Genomic DNA, 20,037 nt, shown 5'->3' on the forward strand with positions numbered 1-20,037 from the left:
CATCGTTCGGCAGTATATTCCTAAGCCATCGTTGCTATTCATCGAATGGAAAGTCTTTGGTCGTAAACTAATTTGATAGTAGCATTTGATGGCCGTTGAAGGCCCGTTGTAGCAAAGGCCCGTTATATCGCACAATTACGCTGGGAGCTCGGTGGCACGTTAAACCCGTATTTTGTTCTTTCATGTTACCGGCTTGTTGACTTTGTTATCGCGGTCGTGCGCTCCGTATTACCGCAATGTTCAATTTCGGAGGATTTATGGGCCCACCGTAACCGCAAAGGCGCATAAACCTGGAGCCAATTGGGCGGGCTTCCTTGGCGCGTGGCGCGGGCCGACAATGCCGCACGGCCGGCGGCGGGCGGGGCACAGGTGGACGGGTGGTGCCGTACCTGCGGCGACCGGAGGCGTGCGGCGGCGCCGCCGTACCCCGGCCCGGCGCTGTTGACGTCCGTCGGTACTGCATCGGCTCGCTCCCGAGCCGGGGCCGGCTCGCTGTGTACTCGCTGCGCACTCGCTCGCTTGCTGTAGCTTTGGCCGCAGCACGGCGGTCACCGATCGAGACCGAACGGGAGTGGTCCTGCATCAGGAACCCGTAGATCGCTGTCACAATTCGCTCTGCTATGGAACACCCGTCCAGGACAAGCTACGCCTCAGTTCTTGTAAAATCGGAGGCTGCTCAGATGATTGTCAAACATTGTAGCCCTTGATGTGTTCCCTGCTATTTCCATTTCATGGTTGTTAGGATGTGACATGATGTGGTACAAATATTATGTTGTACACGATTATGCTACCTTGTCCTGCCACGTATCTATTTGTGATCATTGGCGGTTCGTCCTCGATTTCTATCAGAATCTGCAGATGGGGCTGCATTTCGTTGAAGGAGACATTTCGGGACACCACAAAATAATGTCCACGGCGTGGGACGGCGTCTTCTTGCGCGTAGTATTTACTTTTCAAGTGAGCGCTGTTGGATGAAAGACATTGCTGATAGAAGCAGTTACATGTTTTTTCAGCGAGAGTATGACATTCATATGCAATGAACGGTAGCTTACATTTGCTTTTACATCATGTCAGACCGTCGCGTTTGGTTTTAGGGCCATCATCACGCGGGCCTACCCACCGCATACGCTGCAGATTCAGGTGTTGTGGCACCGTCCGCAGTACACCATCTGCGCCTCGCACACCTGTGAACACGATTTGTCTTGCAGTACTCTGTATTCCTGTCACAAAGATGGCAATCGCTTTTAAGTAGACGACGAGTATTGGAAGCTGATCAGGATTATATAAACACCTAGGCAACAGGCGCACAGGCGCACCTCTCACAAATGTAATCATCTCGAATTTAAGGACTTTCCAGCATATGCAGGCATGACGAGCACACAGCTATACGAACCAAAGAGTTGTAAGCCAATAATGGAGACCGAGGCCGCCATGATGGAGTGCTTCATAATGAAATCGCACATTTGTTTGCCTCATTAATTTTGCCTGGAAATACTGTATGTAATATCGAAATTGCACCATAGAAATGGAAAAGTTGCCCAGAAATAGTTGTGGAGCTGGTGTTAACTGCCGTATATTGCCGCCGTTTTATTCCGATTTGGTTTCAAAACGCGACTGCCATATTTTATCCATTCTATGATTCCGTAAAATCAGGAGTTCGGGTCAAGTCAGATAGCAATTTAAGAAAAAGTGCAGCTCGCGGGCGACATAGTTGTCTCGCATGCTTAAACTTACAACTGTGTTTTGTGACCAACAAAGATGATCTAATTAGTTATTTCAGAAACCATGCATTTAGAGGGTGTCTGCGACGGATAACAGTAGCGGGCCTCCAGCTAGAGACGGTGAAATGGCTAAAATGAGAATGTCGTAGAGGCTTTGTCTTGAAAGGGTGTAGAACTTTCCATTTGCGTGACGGGGATCATTATAGTCGCCTTGGAAGCATTCGAGGGTGGCTGGCACCAGACCCGAAACCCGCAGTCCATTGAACAGGCCTGAAGGCTTCCCTGTAGCTTCCCAACTTTCGCATGTATTCTGCTATAGGTATATATTACTTCAGTCAGTCATTTTTATCAGATCACCAGGCCCGAAAACTGGAAGCGTATGTCCGCATTAAGGTCTTTTGCTGAGTCAAACAGCTGTAAGCTCTTGAAGCTCCTGGAGACTTGAAGTTCGACGCTTGGAGAACTGTTAATGGAAACTTGGTGGCATAGAATAGTGAGAAAAACAAGCCTGAGCGCGTGGTGAGGGGAATCCACATTGTTTCCTCCAAATTGCAATAATCCGTAGCAATCGCTGGGGGTGAGCTTTTGTCAGCCGTCGTACTGCTCGTTCTGCACTAGTATCCGGCGATATCACAATATCTTAGGTTTATGTAAGGATGCCTCCTGTAGAAAACCGCATCAGGCGATTTCAGGGGCGTATGCGAGCGCTTCGACGAGCGTCATGGCTTGTGCGACTTGATGTCGAACAGGAGTCCGGTTTCGACAAGGTGGGCCGATTGCCGGTGTTCAAAATAAGCCCTGCCGAGCGCAAATAACCGAGGTTGTTGACGCGCCCTTAAAACTCAATAACTAACGAAAATAAACCCCGCCGTATTGTGTTTGGCGACACGGCCCACGCAGAACCAAACCGCGGTGCAGGACGGTCTGCTTGCCATGTGGGGCTCGTCACTCAAGACTGGGTTGTAGATAAAGGCTCCAGAGCCTTTTCATGATCATCGTGCGAGACACGAGCCTTACCGGCGCGGCCGTACTGGGCAGTCGGCAGCCCAGCTCTAGTGGGCCAGTCTGTTCCACCGATGTACGTCAGCGACGGCCGCTTCCAAGGGACGGTTTAGAATCGGTCATCTAACTGTTGTTGTCTTCTTTTTTCTTGGGGGGAGGGGTGAGGGTAGGTGAGAAATCTGAACATTCACAGTTGGCGAAATCTTCAGGCAATCAAACCACGGACCCAATTCAGCATGGCTTTATCATACCGCTCGGTCTTCGGCTGTTTCCCTGCCTTTAACCCTCGCCCATGGTAGTCATTCAACTGGCTGACTCCTCGCTGCATTACAATCACATGTCGCTGTTTGTTCAGAGGTCAGGAATTGGGGCTGCCGCGACTGTAATCACCGCTGTAATGGGCCTTTTCGACAGGCTAGACCGATCCCCACATTTCTGCGAGCCTTCCGTTGGTAAGCCACCACATCTTTCCTCGCCGGCAGCGTGTTGGCCTACCACCACCTTGCCGGCCGGGAGCAGGCGTTCGTCGCAGCTCGCCCGCGATGTCCGCGGCGTCATGCCGTTTCACAAAAAGCGACACGCCTTGCAGCGCGCCAGCCAGCGCAATAGAAACGCTTCTGACCAGTCCCAACCAGCCGGTCACAAGTGCTGCCGAGGAACCGTCGGTCGAATGCCGTGGTGACGCCACCTTCTCTCTCGTTCACTCGTCTATTTCGGACCTGTCTGCCCGCTACTACTTTGGATATGCCGCATAATTGCGAGTTTTCATCGCTCGGGTCGAGTCCAGCATTCCCGTCCCTTGTCTGTGTACACGTTATGCAAATATGCGTCTGTGTGTACGCAAGACTCACATACGCAACAAAAACTGAACAAACACCGCCCGTCCCCGCGTTTCCGTGCCTATATGGCTATGTTAGTGCGGCTTATTGTGACTTTTACCTACGTTGCTAGCTGTCGATAATCCGTTGTTGCGAAGGTTATTGCCGCGCATTGCGAGGATGAAGTGGGGACCTCCTTCGGTTTTCTTGCGCCCGGTGTTTGACGGTAGAAGCTCAAACACTGAGCGCCCGAACATCGCGATCTGGGGTATCGGACTGTGTGTGTATGCAGCTTGCACAGACGCAATGTGATGATGTGGGCTGATGTCGGACATCAGGTGCTCGCATGGTGATCGTGCGTCTCCAAGACGAAAATGGGACTCTCCTGCTCGGCGTGGCGCCGGCCGATACAGCAGCAGCTCATAACAGCCGTTACCGCACTCGGATACTCGGGACTGGTGCGATCGAAGCGATCGCGGCCGGCTTTCAACATCACGCGACCTGAGTACGTGCGCCGGCGTAGCGTCGATTGCTGTCGACAGGCGACAGTCGGCGGGTGCGCCGGCGTAGCGTCGATTGCTGTCGACAGGCGACAGTCGGCGGGTGCGCCGGCGTAGCGTCGATTGCTGTCGACAGGCGACAGTCGGCGGGTGCGCCGGCGTAGCGTCGATTGCTGTCGACAGGCGACAGTCGGCGGGTGCGCCGGCGTAGCGTCGATTGCTGTCGACTGGCGACAGTCGGCGGGTGCGCCGGCGTAGCGTCGATTGCTGTCGACTGGCGACAGTCGGCGGGTGCGCCGGCGGAGCAACAAATGGCCTGTGGGGTCATACGCGTGGTTGCGTCGCCGGTTTCCGGTATCAGAAGAGGGTTTAACGATGCGCGCATATTGTTTGCGCTCCCCACGCGCAGTTTTGGGAAAGGGGTCAACATTGGCGTTCACAAATATGTATGAATCTGACGCGCTGTGCGTTGGTCAGACCCCGGTGGGGTTTATGTTTTGTGCGCCTTATATTCGAGCTCTCGCATGCATCACTCATATTAGAACGTGAGAACATTCTTCTAGATGTAAGATGTAACCTGTTCAGCAATCATCATGGCTTGTTGTATTCGCGGCTTATTGTTATATTATTCATATTAGGGGCGGAATGTAAAATGTATCACCCCGATTGGTTTCGCAATTTCTCGCCTTTTATCCTCCCACCTCTGATGTTTTCCTTAACACCGGGTGCATAAATCTGCTTTTCCAAAAGTTGCTTTATTGGGACTATCATCCAGGTGCAGAAATGAGCATTGACCAAGATAACGTATGTCAAGTTAACATTACATTGCATGTTACACACATGTCACACGCCATGTTACATGCCATTTCCAATAACGTGTCACATGACGTTACATGTCATTGGAAATGGCATGTAAAAAAGGTGAAAAATGGCACATGTTTTTGGAAATGCTGGATGTCATGCCAAGCACCTGTGACACCAAAACAGTTTGAAATCATCCCGGAGTCGGGCCTCATATTGGCTAAATTGAACCCACTGCGCCGCAGACTTGGTACCACCCCTTCATCACCTGCGGCACCCAGCCACGTTTTTGGGTACCGACCATCCGGAAGCCTTTACACAAGCGAACTTATCTCAGCCATATTTGCCACTCGGCCCAATTTCGAATCAAACAGATTGGGGAGCTCATGGGGCGCCCGACGGTCAGTGCTATCCTGTCCATGAGCATATCATGGAGGATGCATGGAAGTGGTAAACCTAAGTTTGGTGTTATTTTATTTCCTAGATATGTATGTCGATCAGCAATTATGCCCAGATGCACATGCTTGAATGAACCTGACCGGCCTCATTTCTCCGACTTGTATTGTCTGAAAATAGGAGTACCTGGGTCAGCTCATTTTCCAACTTGATATTGTACCAAGAAAGTTTCGGAACAGTGGACGCTCGTACGGTGCATCACGTTATGCCTACTCCTTATGTTGATGTGAATGGCATTCATTTTTAATGATATTTTAAGGCAACATGAATCACTCTCAGCTCTTGCTTGCCTTTGCTCCGGACGGAACAGACAAAAACGCGCCGTTTCACCTGTACCGCGAGACAAAGATAGCGGGGGCGTGACCTCCTCGTCGAAGACCCGAGGCCGGTCTCGGGGGCCGTTTCCCAACCGGTCACAGTGAGCCGCGGCGGCAGGCGGCGGGGAGCGGCCGCCGCGCTGCGCGAAACCGCCGGGGACGGCAGTCGGCGCACGAAACCGCCGCGTCCCGGCGGCAGGCGGCCGAGGGCGGCTGCCGCGCTGCGCGAAACCGCCGGGGACGGCAACCGGCGCGCGAAACCGCCGCGTCCCGGCGGCAGGCGGCCGAGGGCGGCCGCCGCGCTGTGCGAAGCCGCCGGGGACGGCAGCCGGCGCGCGAGACCGACGAAACCGACGGCAGGCGGCGCGCAGGCGGCCGACGCAGCCGCCGGGAAACCGGACCCGCTACAAAGTGGCTGAGAGTCGCCTGGTTACCCACCCACGCGCGGGCAGGGCGGCGAGGAAAGGAGAGAGATCCACGGCGCGTGCACTCGGGACTGAGGTCTTCACATATTTTCCACGGAATCTGGGTTGCTGGGAATCGGTGCTTGCGTGCATTTTTATGAGCACCTGCATGAGAAAAGTCATGTCTTCAGAGTCCTCAATCGTGGCTAGCTCGATCATCATACATGTGCTACGTCACATGACTTTGAATTTACCGTACTCCGTACATATGTGTTTGACCAGCTAGTAGTCGTATTCATTGGTTAAGGCTTTGGAACGGTGACCTCTGAGGTACTCTCTACAATAAGTTAAATTGTACGATTGGCGCTTTAAGTACAGCTATGTTTAAACAAGTTACGGGGAAAGCGGTTGTATTCATGGATTGAGATAGGCTAATTTGTGGCATTAATAGACTGTAAAGGTTGATAAGATTTCAGGCTTTCAGGAAACGTAGCCATCTGAAATATTTGTCTTTTTCGATGTAGTGTTCCGCATAAGGATATTGCTTGGACGCAGCATAGCGACCACTGTACCATGGTATGCGTATGCCATGGTGATGCTTATGATAAGTCAATCCAAGTTAAGCATTCGAACGCATCTGGGAACGCGCAGTGTTTGCCCCACTCCTAACTATGCGCTGATGGGCTATTGGAGGTCGGCGGTTTTGGGTGTACACGTCACGCGCAGTACTCGATGCTGTCTTGTAGTGCGACAGCCGAACTCATCGAAGCTGAAATCATGGTCATAAACCTCGGTCGTCATCCCATTTTATTGGCGTCATATTTCGTCACGTTGTTGATCGGGGCTGCCCGCGTGCTCTGCTAGTCATGATCATGTCTGTATCCTTGTCGGATCGGCGGCCGGCGGCGATACACCGGGCTCGCCTGTCTGTATCCTTATCGAGTATCAGCTGACGTCACTGGCAGCGATGAATTAGCTCGCCCGGAATAGGACATGATCTCAGCCGTGTTCCAGTGATGCTATCAAACTCTGCCGGCTGGGCGGCAGGCGAGCCGTTTATTTGTTCGCGGCCGGCGCGCTCCTCCAGCTCCGCCCCCTGTCGTCCAGCCGCCTTGGGCCCGATGCCGTAGATCAGGTCGGATTCGAGCCCGGAGTGAGCCAGATCGCTGTTGGCCGCACGTAAGCTTCCGCAGGAGTTCGGCTGGTTCGTAATCGATTTATTCCTCATTGACGCCCGAAGTCTTCCCCGAGTCGACTCCAGCGGATGTAGAGAGCTGCTCGCACAGGGCGGTAATAATCGCTCAGCTCTGTGTGTTGGACCCACAGGGGTGGAGTCGAGCACAGGTCTGCCTTCCAGTGCAGCCCGGTGACAGCAGCGGCGACAGTCCGGCCGGTGTGCGCGGCCCCACCACACTGCGCACGGCTCCCGCGAGCCTGGCGCCCTGGCGGACCCACTCACCGGGCGTCGGGGTCCTCGCGTCCGTGGCAGGTCCGCTCGGGACCCCACGAGCCTGGCGCCCTGGCGGACCCACTCACCGGGCGTCGGGGTCCTCGCATCCGTGGCGGGTCCGCTCGGGACCCCGCGGGCATGGCGCCACTGGTGGGCCCGCGCCTGCTGTGGAGGACGGGCTGCCCATGACGGACCCGCGCAAAACTTTACGAAACGAGGATGGTGGAGCCAGCTTCGAAACCGGAGAGACCAGTCTTCCCGGACGGGCCGTACTGGACGCGGCAGACATGGCCTCCGTGACGAACCCGCGCAGGACCCTGTGGATTGGGTGTGTGTGGTGGGCTCCCACTGCACTCTGCAAACGTGGCGGCCATCGCCGCGGCAGGCAGCGCCCGAGCCTCGGTCTTCGGCAGGGCCGTGCCCAGCGCTCGGGACGCGTCTGGCGGCGGCGCCAGGTACCCGAGCTCGGCCGGCTCGGCCCGGCACCGATCCTCAGCCGGCCGGCCCGGCCTGGCACCGATCCTCAGCCGGCCGGCCCGGCCCGGCACCGATCCTCAGCCGGCCGGCCCGGCCCGGCACCGATCCTCAGCCGGCCGGCCCGGCCCGGCACCGATCCTCAGCCGGCCCGGCCCGACCTGGCGCCGATCGTCAGCCGGCCCGGCCCGGCCCGGCACCGATCCTCAGCCGGCCGGCCCGGCCCGGCACCGATCCTCAGCCGGCCGGCCCGGCCCGGCACCGCGGCACCGATCCTCAGCCGGCCGACCCGGCCCGGCACCGATCCTCAGCCGGCCCGGCCCGACCTGGCGCCGATCGTCAGTCGGCCCGGCCCGGCACCGATCCTCAGCCGGCTGACCCGGTCCGGCACCGATCCTCAGCCGGCCGGCCCGGTCCGGTGCCACGTCTCGATCGTCCTGCGGGATGACTGTGCGGCCATGTCGAGTCATACTGCCGGGCGCCGACTCACGCCCTGTGACCGGGTCCGGTCGGGTGCAGGGGTCGGAGGCCGAGTCGTGGCAGTCGGCCTGTCGTCCCGCGGCGGCTGGCACGGACTCCCGCTCGTCGACGGCAAAACCTCGCGCGGGTCTGAATGCTTGCTGTAGCAAGGTAACACTTATAGAGATACCCTCAATGAAAATAGGATGCAATTAATGCGGGTAAATAAGCTCTACTTCATCGGGTGACGCGAAGTAGTGAGTGGTGTGAGGACAATCAATTGTTTGAAGTGATGTAGACTGACTCGCTCTTCTCACGGCCTGAAACACGTCGCAAATCCATAATTTCAAGTATGTCACTTCTCTCTCCCCTCAATTGGCCGAACTGCATGACGTGCAGATTATGTGATAACAGGGCTGCTGTTACAAGCTTACGAGTACTCTAGCACCAACGCGTTTTCACGTTTTTATGGAACGGGAAAGTGAACAACCACCCTGCGTCATAAAACAGATGACACTGTGCGGTTTTCGTTCTCATGTACGGTGGGTAAGGGTGGGGATGTGAATGTCTGGCCGGGTGTGAGGGGGATACTTCGCGCATTTGCTGTGGTCATGTCCAGAAGTGCCAAGTTTTCGCATAGCTGCAAAGCTACTGTGCTGTCGACTCTACGTCGAACATGGGTCCAAGCCTCGTATCTCTCGGAGAAGTTGTCTCGCCCGCACCCCAGTAATGTTGTTTGGCTCCGACAAAAGTCGCCCCCCCCCAAAAAAAAAAACTGAAAGCAGCGGAAGGCTGTGTTGTGTACTGCAGCCGCATGGGGTCACGTTAGTGTATGGAGCTCCACTCTTCGCGAGGGAGATGCTTTGGAGTTGTCGCATTGCGTTGAGGCGAGCTAGGTTGCCAAGCTGTGGAGTCCACCTGATCTGCGACCGTGGACTCGCTGAGCTGCCCAGTCGAGTCCGCCAGCCTTACACGCGGGCAGTTTGACGGCCGTTGCCGTCCGGTGGCTCGCGAAGGCCGTTAAACACATTCAAATACTGGGCGCATGATGACCTCCGACATCAGCGCGCCTTTAAACTTAAGTCATCATCACGTCCAAATCCGCATGTTTCATTTGTTCTATTCGGTATGTTCCGTTTTGTCTTGTTCGTTTTTAGGTTTGTTTTGCTTCGTTTCATGTGTTGTTTTTTTAATACCGTTTCATTTTTTCTTCTTTGTCAGTCGCCATCTCCCTCGTAGGTAGCCGACCCTCGGTGTAATGAAACTTGCACGGGCGCAGTGAGGACCGAGACGTATTCATCTCAGTCTCGTAAGAAGAGTGGGCATCTAACGGTGCTATAGTCTCATGCGCGAAATCGATTGTCATGCGGAAAAAACTTTTACTAAGAGCCGAAAAAGGGTTACCGTAAGCGGATTGGACCACGTCCGTGGGAGATTCATGCATGTCGTCCGCAACAGTACCCTACCAAAGAACGCGGAAGTTCTTTGAACACACCGCCGCGCTACTGCTCTTGGAAAGTGGATAATAAAGAATAGCCCCGGCTGGCTATGCCAGCAGTGTAGTCTCGCTGTCGTCATCGCCGTTTGTTAAACGCCACCGCTGCTTCCCCGGGGTCGGCGTTGTCGGCCGCCATCGCCGCCTCCTTCTCTGCCGTCGCCGCAGCGCCGTCTGACGGGCTCGGCCGGCCGTCGTCGCCGACGGCGCTCGGCGTCCGCGCCGCCGCTGGTGCCGCGGCTGCGCGCCGGTCTCGCTCGGCCGGCGGCGGCGCGGCCCGGCCGGTCAGTCGGCGGGGCACGCCGTCACGCGCGGCCGTGCCGGCGCCGTAGCCGCGCCGCGCCGCCTTTGTCAGCGGCCGGCCGGTTTCGCCGCGTCACGGCGCCTCTCGCGCGGCGGTCGGCCCCTGCATCATTTGTTACGGCCCGGCCGCAGCGGCGCTCATTACCGGGCCGGCCAGATTGCCGACCGATCGGCGACGGCCGGCGTGCAACCAGGCCGCAATGGCGCTCGCCTGCGGCACGTGTCAACGGCGGCCGTCGTCCGTGGGACGCAGGTGCGCCGCCGCGCGCCGGAGCTGCCCGGCGGTCCAGGGCCGGCTATGATACCGGCAGGTGTTGGGCCGCTGCCGGGGGCCGCGGGCCGCGCCCGCTGCAGCGGCGGCGGCCAGTGCACGACTGCGCGTGACACGCCGAGAGGGGGAGCGGCAGCGGCGTGTCACCCCGTGGGCTGACGTGCCCGGGTCAGGGGACCGACCCGGCGCCGTTAGCGGCGGCTTGGGTTGCCTGCAGGCACCGCGCCCCCCCGCCGGCCGCATTCAAACAAACTAACACGGCGCCCAGCTGGGTCGGATCAAGTGATCTTAAAAATATACCGCTAAAAAGTCGGCTGTCGCGGCGGCCGGCTGGTCTGACGACTGCTTTCCCAGGCGTCCATTACTGTCCCGCTGCGCCGGTCGACAAACACTGCGACTGGCCAGGCGCCGGCGGATGTCACGCGGTCACCGCTGGGCCGGGTCACGTGCCACGGACCTGTGACCCGAGACGCGGGACACGTGCTGGCGGCGATGCGTCCGGCTCGGGCCGCAGCGGAATCCGCGGACCGGGGAGGGCGACCCCGCGGCCCGGGCGGACCCCCGCCACGCCGATCGACCGAGGGCCGTCTGGAGAGCTCGACCGCAGTTTGGCACGGATCGGCGCCGTCAGTGCGGCCGGCCGCCGCGGAGCTGTCCCGTGGCCGCCAGATGCGCCGCTTCCTGCGCATTCCGCGCGGCTGTGGGCGGCGTCGGCGGCCGGTCGCGCCGCCGCCGCCGCCGCCAACGGCTCCGGTTGCAGCGGGGCCGTCCATTTTGGCCGGCGCCGCGGCCGGGAGGAGCGGCATAAAACGCCCGTCATCGTGCAATAAGGCGCGATTGGTGCAGGCGGCGGCGGCGGCGCGGCTCATCGGCATGCAGCGCGGCCCGTGATAGCGCCGCCGGCCGCCTCCCCCGCCGCGAGCTGCCGCCGCCGCCGCCATGTTAGCCGGCCGCTGCGGCGCTTTGTGGTGCCGACACGCCGCGGCCGCCGCCGCCCATCGATGAGCGGCGCGGCCGATCGGCAGTGTGCGTCGCACTCGCCTCGGCGTTCTCGGCGCGACCGGCCCGGCCGACTTGTATGCCGCCTGCCCGCTGCTGGGTTAATGATGCATGGCCCCCACGCGCCCGGGGAGTGCAGAGATGTGGCCGCCTCCGGTCGGGGTCCGCCGGCGGTGCCGGCAAAAACGGCGCCGAACATTCCGCACATGTATTGGGTCATTTGTCACATTCTGCCCGGCTGTCGGGAACAGCGGCGGCCAGCCGCGCATGCAGGGGAGTAAACCCACCGCTCGGAATCAATAGTTTTTGCTGCAGCTGGCGATCGCTGCTGAGGGCTGCCTGTTGCTGGTCGGGACGGAGCCGGCCGCGGTGCCGGTGCCGGTGCCGGCGCTGACCCGCGCAGAGGTCGGAGCGGAGCCGGCCGCGGTGCCCGGCGCCGGCACTGGCGCTGACCCGCACAGAGGTCGCCCCGCCACATTTCGCCGCTCTGCAGCGCCTTGGCTGTGAACGCTCCGGCGGCGGGGGTCGCGCCAAAGGTGTCGACGCGTTTGTCATCGGCGGTGCGCGGAGGTAATTGATGATTAGGGCGAGGTGTCTTGAGTCATTTATTTATCCGTAGATCTCGTGTGCCAGTTGTCTGGAAGGTCGCTGGACCTTTTATTTCCAGCAAAACTAGTATGTATGTAGTCCTGTGGCACCACGAGATCAGACAGTTAACGACTCGAAATTTGACGTTTCCACGTCCGTAATTTGTCTGTCTGGTGAATAAGCTTTTTTGCAGCACGTTTTAGCCAATTGGAAGTGAATATGAAGTTACCAGTGTGCACCAAAGACACGTTTTTCGTCACTTAATCATAATTTGTGTGAACTCCGGGACAAAAGCATTGTAATGCCTTGCCATTTGTATCGCCATAAACTTCTCCACGCTTTCCACGACGACAAATGACGGCATTTTGTTTCCCTCTTGCGCACTATTTCAACAGGCTTACACGTGAATCATGCCTTTTCTGTGAGGTATGGGTTACCAAATCGCGACTTTTTCCCGTCGAGTGAGGCCAAACTTTGTCGTCCATAGCCCGCGTATCGTCCTTGCAATTAAGTGAATGCCTCTACAGGGTGGATATGTCGGAAATCGTTTGTTCTCTGATTGCTGACCTGTCATAAAATGAAGTTCGTGGTCGCTTCTGAACTACACACCGTCGGGGCCGGCGCCGCACGTAAGTCCAGCGGCCCGGCTTTAGAGCCGTGCCAGGGCACGACTGTGGCGTCGGGTCAGATGTATGACGGCGCAGCGGTACGTCGTCGACGCTGTGCCGAGACGAACCGGCCGTTCGGTGGCGCGTGCTCAGTGCCGTCACCATGTGGGCGCCGATGTAAACGGTCTGCCTGCTACGGCCCGCGGCTCCCATCAATTGGTTAGCGGAATGGCTTAAATTGCTCCAACAGGCACCTTAGCGTCGTTGCTGGTTTTGATGGCCACCTCATGGAGCAATTGCGCATTCGCATGACGATGAACGAGCCTTGAACATGACTGATGTGCTGAGTTGCAATTGCGCGATGCAGTTACTCGTATGTGACATAGCGCTTGCCACGCTAAGAGCCATGCGCGTTATTCCTAACCCAGAGCCTTCTCATCCCCTGTCCGGCGGCCATTGGAAGACGCCTGCGCTGCGTGCTCGCCGGGCCGTCGGCAGACGCGGAGTCAGATCGGCTGTGGGAAGCAGAGCGCGGCGTGATCGGCAGATGTCGGCTGCGAAAGCGTTGGCGCCGACTGGCCCTCCGCGCGCCGGTGGCGGGGTGCGCGCCCGCCGGCCCGGCCCGTCCCGGTCACGCCTGCTGACCCAGTTGGGCGCGTGCCGCGCCGAGCCGTGACCCCTGGGCGGCCGGCGGGCGCCGCCGCCGGATGATCTGTGCCGTCACGGCGCTGCCGTGCAGACGGCGCGGCGCGGCCGGCCGATATCGGCAACTCAGCGCGGCGCGGCCGGCGAGGGGCGGGCGGCGGGTCACGGGCCGCGCGGCGCACCGGCGCGGCGCCCGAGAGGCGCGTCCGACACGGCGGCCATCCGTCACCGCGCTCTCTGGTGCGGCGGCGGCGGCGGCGGCCCGGCTGCCGCCGCCGCCGCTCTGTGAGCGCAGAAGCCCGTCGGTCGTTATCTGACGTCGGATATGGAATACGCCGCTATCTGCGGCCCCCATCTCGGGGCGACTGTTTGGCAGGCGCTCGGTGCTATCTGGGGCCCGTATATACGCCGCGAGGTCGGCATCCCATGACGCAGTTGGGTCGGGCTGTATTTGTTGCTTTGGGCAGTTTTCGTCGGCTGCGGACAGTAATATACAATGCGGGTATTCCCAGAACGGCAACGTGAATTCAAAACGGCGTGGTGCTTGTGGAAGAACAGAATCGTATGGCATCATAGCAGCACTTAATTGCCTCAGAGACACGCGGAATGAGGTTGCACTGCACAGCCGGCCGCGTGATTATCCAACTCATTGGAAAGGAATACGTATGGAGGGTAACAACTCTGAACATCATTCAAAAACACCCGCTAGATCGCATTGTTCTCCGAGCAATGTCATGTTTAATTGAACTTGTAGAATGTCTGGCTGGCCGGACCTGGAGGCGACCTCTGCCTTGTGCACAGTTTGTGAGCGCGATTGGCGCAGGATCGCCCGACAGCCGGACTGTGCACGCGCGTCGGCTGCAGTACAACATCCGGAAGAGGTCGGCCGGAGAATTAATGTGTTTGGGTCCAAATGGAAGGCAACGGATCGTGGCTTCCCACCCGCGTGTGCTCCGGGTTAGGGCAAGCGTGATATGTTCCGGAGAGTCCTGAGTATGCATTGCTGTCGCATATGTACACACCCACAGTGAAGGCGGACAAAGGAAGAGGTCGCGCTTGCGCTTGTTTACGTGCATGGTTGAAATGGTGGGCGTTTTTACTGGTTATATTTTAGGAAACTGGCTGCGACAAGCAGGGGTATTCCCACCGAGTGCATTGTTTCAAAAGCAGATCAATTGATCATGGGACGAGCTGCAAATGTAAACATATATTTCCGGATCTGGCATCAGGACAATGTAGCGGTCGAGGCCACCAAGGGTTTTCGTGTGGGCAGTGAAATTAAATTCGGCTTTTCATTTATCTATTCGTGGTTATTTTGAGAGACCGCTCCCCATTGTGCGAGTTAGCGTTGGCCTTCTTGGACGCAGATTCATAAACTGACTCCTCATTCGAATGCAGCTCACTGAGAGTTTCGCTTCTCCGCCCCTCGTCACAATGGGAAGCCCTCCGTTCGTTCTGTTAGGATTGTCGTTTTAGCGTGTGCTATTGCACTTAATTGCCAAAGCTTCGCCCGGTGCGGAGGGCTCGTCCCCGGTGCCGGCTTCACGCCCGGGCTCTGGCGGCGCCTCCGCTCCGGTGCGCCGAGAGACGGCCGCCGGCTGCCAGCGTGCATGGCTCCTTATGGCTCCTCATGGCTCCTCTGGCGTCCCGTTCGGCGCGGCGGCGGCCACCATTTGCGGCACAAAGCGGCCGGCGGGAGGGGAGCGCGAGAGCGCCGCGACGCGCGCTCCCACTAATGCGCGCGACGTGATCACATCATCTGCACACGGGGCGCCCATGCACCGGGCCGGCCGTGCAATCAGCGCATTTGTCAGCGTTGCAGGGCGCGGGCGTGATGGAGGCGCGACCATTTTTCGGTGTCGTTTTGTGAAAACGGGCGCCGGCGCTGAATGGAAGCGGGCCGGCTTTACAGAGGCGGCCGTCCGATCAGTCAGCGGGCGGCGTGCCCGAGCCGTCGCGTCGCCATTGTCACCGGCCGGCATACTGATGAGCGCCACCATTGCAGCGGCGGCGGCGGCGGCCGTGCCGCTGGGGCGAGCCGCCGGCCGCCCGGCGGCACGGTGTGGAGAGGGACGGAGCGGCGGCCGCCACCGCCCGGCCACCCGGCCGCCCGGCCGCGCGCGCTGATGGGGACCGTATCGCCGCCGCTATCAGTAGTTAGTATTCATTGTGTCGTGCTGGCGTGCTAATAGCACTGTTCAGATCGCGCTCAAATCAATCAGCGTTGCATTCATTCATCTTCTGCCCCATTGATGCGGTGTCGCGGCGGGTGAGGAGGATGGGCTCACGGCTGGTAGGCCGCTGAAGGCGAGGTGCACGGCCGACCTGGCGGGACGGCCGGGCCGGCTGCCATGCGGACGTGCTGTTGAAGGTCAGGTGCCGGAGAGAAGTGGCGCCGAAGGCTGGCTGTGCGGCCGACGTGGTGTGGAAAGCGGGCTGTGTGGCTGGTCCTGCGGCCGAGACATCCGTTCAGAGCGGAGAGGTAGCCTAGATGTGTGGCGAAAACACTACGAAACCCCATGTTTTTGCGTTTCTCGAGGTACGAAGGACCTATGAGGGGAAGCGTGCACTTGTCTGACTTGTGCGATGGGTCAGGTACCTGTCTGACGTAGTGTGGAAGTCCAGGCACTTGACTGGCGCGCAACGGAAGGCCAGGTGCATGCGTGTCATGGTACCGAATCCCAATTACTCTCCTGACGTGGTATCTGGCAAAGGTGTCCTCTTACCTTACGTAGTACGAAAACTGCAGAGCTCATGCACCTTCCTCGCGTTGTTCGGAAGCCCTGCATGCCCTTGCCTGACGTGGTGCGGAGCCCGGGTGCCCCGGTCGGCGTCGGCGCGGCGCCGGCGGCCGGCCGGGCCGCGCGCCCGGCCGGCAGCCTTGTGCTCCCCGGCGGGGGTTCGCCGTCGCCGCCGCCGGCCGCGCCGCTCTCTCCGCGCGCCGGCCCAGAACTTGACCTCCAGCTGATGAGTGTGACAAATGCGCGCCGAGTGCGTCGCCGCGACACGGCCGGCCGGCTGCCGGCCGAGCGGAGCCGGCTCCTGCGGCTCCCGCCGGACCGCGCCCGGCTCCCGGGGTCGCCGAGCCGGCCGGGCCGGGCGGCGTCGGCTCCCTGGCACGGGCGTCGCGCCGCCGCTGGGCCGCCGAAAAACATACTGCTCTGTGAAGCGGCGCGTAGACGGCCCGCGTTGTGAATGATGTCGGCGTGTTTTTGCGGGGTTGAGTGCGCCGGTGTTGATCGGCGCAGTGCAGTGCGCGAGGAGTGCAGGTGTGGCCGGGCCGGGCGGCGCGCGGCCTTCCTCGAGTCGGCGGCCGCTCCATCTCCGGCCGGCCGCGCGCCGTAAGGTCACACCGTTTGGGCGCGCGACGGTCGCGACCTTCACGCAGTCGGTTGCTCGCCAGTGATTGATGACACGACTTCAGTAGGCCCCTGACGGCGGGCCGGGAGGGCGGCGGCGGAGGCGCGGCGCCGTCCCGCGCGGCCCGGCCGCCGCCTGCGCGCTCCGGCCGCCGCCCTCGCGCCGGGTCGCCACCGGCCGACGCGTCGCGCGCGCACGCGGCCGCCTGCGCCGCTTTGTACCTGCGTCGCTGGCGCCCCGGAACGATGATTTATGAACGCGGAATTCAAACGGCGACGGCGGCCGGTTGAATCTGATTTGCCGGCCAGCGGTGTCGGCGCGCCGCTGCCGGGGCTTTGTGGGTCGGGCCGGTGTCGCGGCGCCGGCCGGGCCGCGCGCCGCCTCCCCCCGGTGACCGATCACCGCGCGGCGCGCCTGCATGCCGAATCGCCGCCAGGGCTGCACGCCGCGCTGCCGGCCTCCGCCTCGCGCGATTTGCTCACAAATTAATAAATTGTTAGATGAAATCGCGGCCATCCATCACCGCCCCGCAAAGGTGTGAAATTGAATTATGCCCTCTCGGCGCGGCGCGATGCTATCCGGGCGCAGGTCGCGCGTCGCCAGCGCCCTGGCTGACGAGCGACTAACGCGTGGACCCGCCCCGCGGCCCCGGCCGACCGCGCGCCGCGCCGGAACGGCCGCCACGGCGCCGCGGGGCGGGGCGCGCGCCGCCCGCCGCCGGTCGGAAGCACAGCGGCGCGGCGGATGTTGTCGCGCCAAAACGCGCCGGCGCGCGCATTGTGCACGGCGCCGCCGTCGACGCGCTGACAGGATGGCTCAACAGTTTAATTGATTCGACGCCGTGCGCGCGGCATGGCGCGCCGGTGCGCGTTCCGGTGCGCCTGATGAATGGCGCGCCGCCCATTACCTGCTGCACACCCGGCTCGGACAATTTGTCATGAATTTTAATTTGGATCAGATAGGGTGTTTTTGCGTCGCGGGCGGGCGGCGGCTCTGGGTCGCCCCGCGACAGTGCCGGCGGCGGCGGCCGCCGCGCCGACGGACGTTTTTACCGCGCGCCGCCGCCGCAGACGGGGGGCCGCCGGTGACACTAATTTGGCCGCGCGGCACGGCAAAAAGCCCCGCCCCGGTAGCGGGGACAAACGACGTCCGTAATGTGCGGCTCATTTTGCGCGTGTTGATCAGCTGTCGGCCGGGCGCGGCGGGCGCCTGGCAGCTGGTCACCGCGGCCGCGTGCAATCGGCTCCGCTCGGCCGCTCTGTCATCGTCACGGTCCACCGGCAGGAACGCGGCACCAGCATGGCCCCGCAGGCGGACAAGAACGCTGCGATGTCAAGGTATACTGCTAGTCGGCCAGCGAGATAGTAGTTGTAGTTGAGCTCGGTCTAGTCGCCTTCCGACCGACGAGGCAAAGGCGTCAAAATCGGCAAGAACTCGAAGAGAAGTATTGCTGTTGAGCTTGTTTTTCTGAACGCACGGAACCGTGCGTCAAATGCCAATGTATGGGCATAAAACATCATCTCCCGGAGGTAAGCGGTACTGGTCGCTGATGCATGTCCGTGTTGCACGCCTCACCCACCTGTGCTTGTGTGCCATGTGCCGAAGTCTAATCGAGTCCATCGCAGGGAAGCGATAAAAGCTGTACGATTGTTAGTTTAGATGATCCCGGAAATTGGACGTGCCAAAGCTAATCACTTTACGCCTAAATCTGCATCAATATTTGACGAGTAATTCCACGATTTTTCAGTGACATCAGGAGTGATTTAGTGAATTATCAGATTTGTTCCTCGCGTTCTCCGGTCATCCGTGGAGTGTTTCAGCGCGTGTGCGCTCACTTGTATGCTCACTCGTATTCCAGTACAGGCGTGTGCGCGGCCGCTCCCGCCCGGCCCCGCCCCGCGCTGACCCCGCCCGACTGTGACCTCACCCCGCGCTGACCCCGCCCGACACTGACCCCGCCCGACACTGACCGCGTCCGGCCCGGTCGGCAGGGTCGTCTGCCGTTCATTCGGACGATGAGCATGGAGCAGCGCTGGCAGGACCTGGCCAGCCTGCTGTCGCTGCCTCCACAGGACCCCAACATGACGCACGCCCACCAGCACATGCTGGCCACGCACCACGGCCACGGCTACCCGTACCCGGCCGCGTACGGGCCGGCCGGCCACCCGGACATGGCGCGCTCGGTGCTGCTGCAAAACGCCAGCCTGGCACCGCCCGTCGGCGACCTGGCCGCCAACGGCAGCTACGCCAACGTCAGCATGGGTCAGTCGGAGCCGGCGGAGGCGGCGCAGCGCGCGCCGCCCTGCGCGCCGGCCGCCGTCGTACAGTCAGGTGTGTCGCCCGGACGAGCAGGCGCCGCCGCAGGCTGTTGGCACCGGTGGGGCCCAGTGAGGGCGAGCGTCGGCTTCGGTCGAAATGAGGCGATTTGGTACTGGAATGCGCAGTCGATTTGACGTCGCCCTTTTGGGCATGGGGACACGCCAGTATGTGCCTCGCACAGTTTATGGGTGGTTATGTTTGGTTCAGAACGCTTTGCTGTTCGGCGCGCCCGCCTTGCATCTGTGCAGGATTGAATGTGATCCGGGCGCAGCGGGACTTGGATGGACCGTGACCGGCTTGTGGGCCGCGGTCTGCTTGCCTCTTGTGCGCCTCGTCATCTGCCGCTGACCCCGACACTGACCCTGACACTGAGCTATCTCGGCGCCGGCAGGGAGTGTCTCCCACATCGGCTCGGCGGTGGTCTCTTCGATGAACCTGACCACGGACGGGCTTCACGCGCACGCGGCCGCCACTAGCGCCGCCGGTGCCGAAATGATGTACTACCCGAGCACGGCCGCGGCGCCGGGCGCGGCCGGCCCCGAGCCGGCGCCGGCCGGCGGCCCCGACGGCGGATTCCTCTCGCAGATACTCGGCGTCGACGAGCTGCAGCTGATGGAGATGCCCATTGCCGACGGTGAGACGCGTGCTGAAGCGGGACCAGCGCCCGCCTTTTCCGTCAGCGGCGGTCGGCAGCTGGCTGCGGAGATTATCACGCCCAGTCTGAACTGAGTGGCGCTTGTTGGCGTGTCGCTGGCCGGGGAGGGCTGCTCCGTTCCACCGCACAGCGAGCGCGATGGCCGCTCCGATGGCGTGACGTCAGTATGGTCTTCAGCATCAGCATTTCAGCGTTTGAGAGTGGTTTGGCGTTGGGACAGCGCGCCAGGGGTCGTGCGAATGGCGATGTTTTCGTGTTCAGATCGGATCGATTGTTCCACAAAACATACCTTCTGCGTGGGCTGTGGTGAAATGTGCGATCATTCCGCCTAAGTTGGTTAAGGCTTTGTTGTTATGCAGCTTGGCACGGGTTCATCAGGCGTTTCTATTCCG

The 20,037-nt window shown here is 60.5% G+C and overlaps 1 protein-coding gene across 2 annotated transcripts in view; it reads left to right on the forward strand.

Annotated features, from left to right (window-relative positions):
- The window catches only part of LOC119110823 (segmentation protein cap'n'collar), a 46,467-nt gene that overhangs the window by 20,655 nt on the left and 5,775 nt on the right, over positions 1-20,037 (forward strand). The window contains exons 2-4 of one of the 2 annotated variants that reach the window (XM_037234695.1): positions 17,956-18,200; positions 18,663-18,933; positions 19,382-19,624. In XM_037234695.1, the coding sequence (XP_037090590.1) occupies positions 18,174-18,200; positions 18,663-18,933; positions 19,382-19,624 (541 nt within the window). In that variant the 5' untranslated portion in view covers positions 17,956-18,173. The remainder of the gene's footprint in view (positions 1-17,955; positions 18,201-18,662; positions 18,934-19,381; positions 19,625-20,037) is intronic. The other variant, XM_037234694.1, reaches the window with a different exon arrangement.

Source organism: Pollicipes pollicipes, unplaced genomic scaffold (assembly GCF_011947565.3).
Source record: "Pollicipes pollicipes isolate AB1234 unplaced genomic scaffold, Ppol_2.1 Scaffold_7239;HRSCAF=8659_pilon_pilon_pilon, whole genome shotgun sequence".
Lineage (NCBI taxonomy): Eukaryota > Metazoa > Arthropoda > Thecostraca > Pollicipedomorpha > Pollicipedidae > Pollicipes > Pollicipes pollicipes.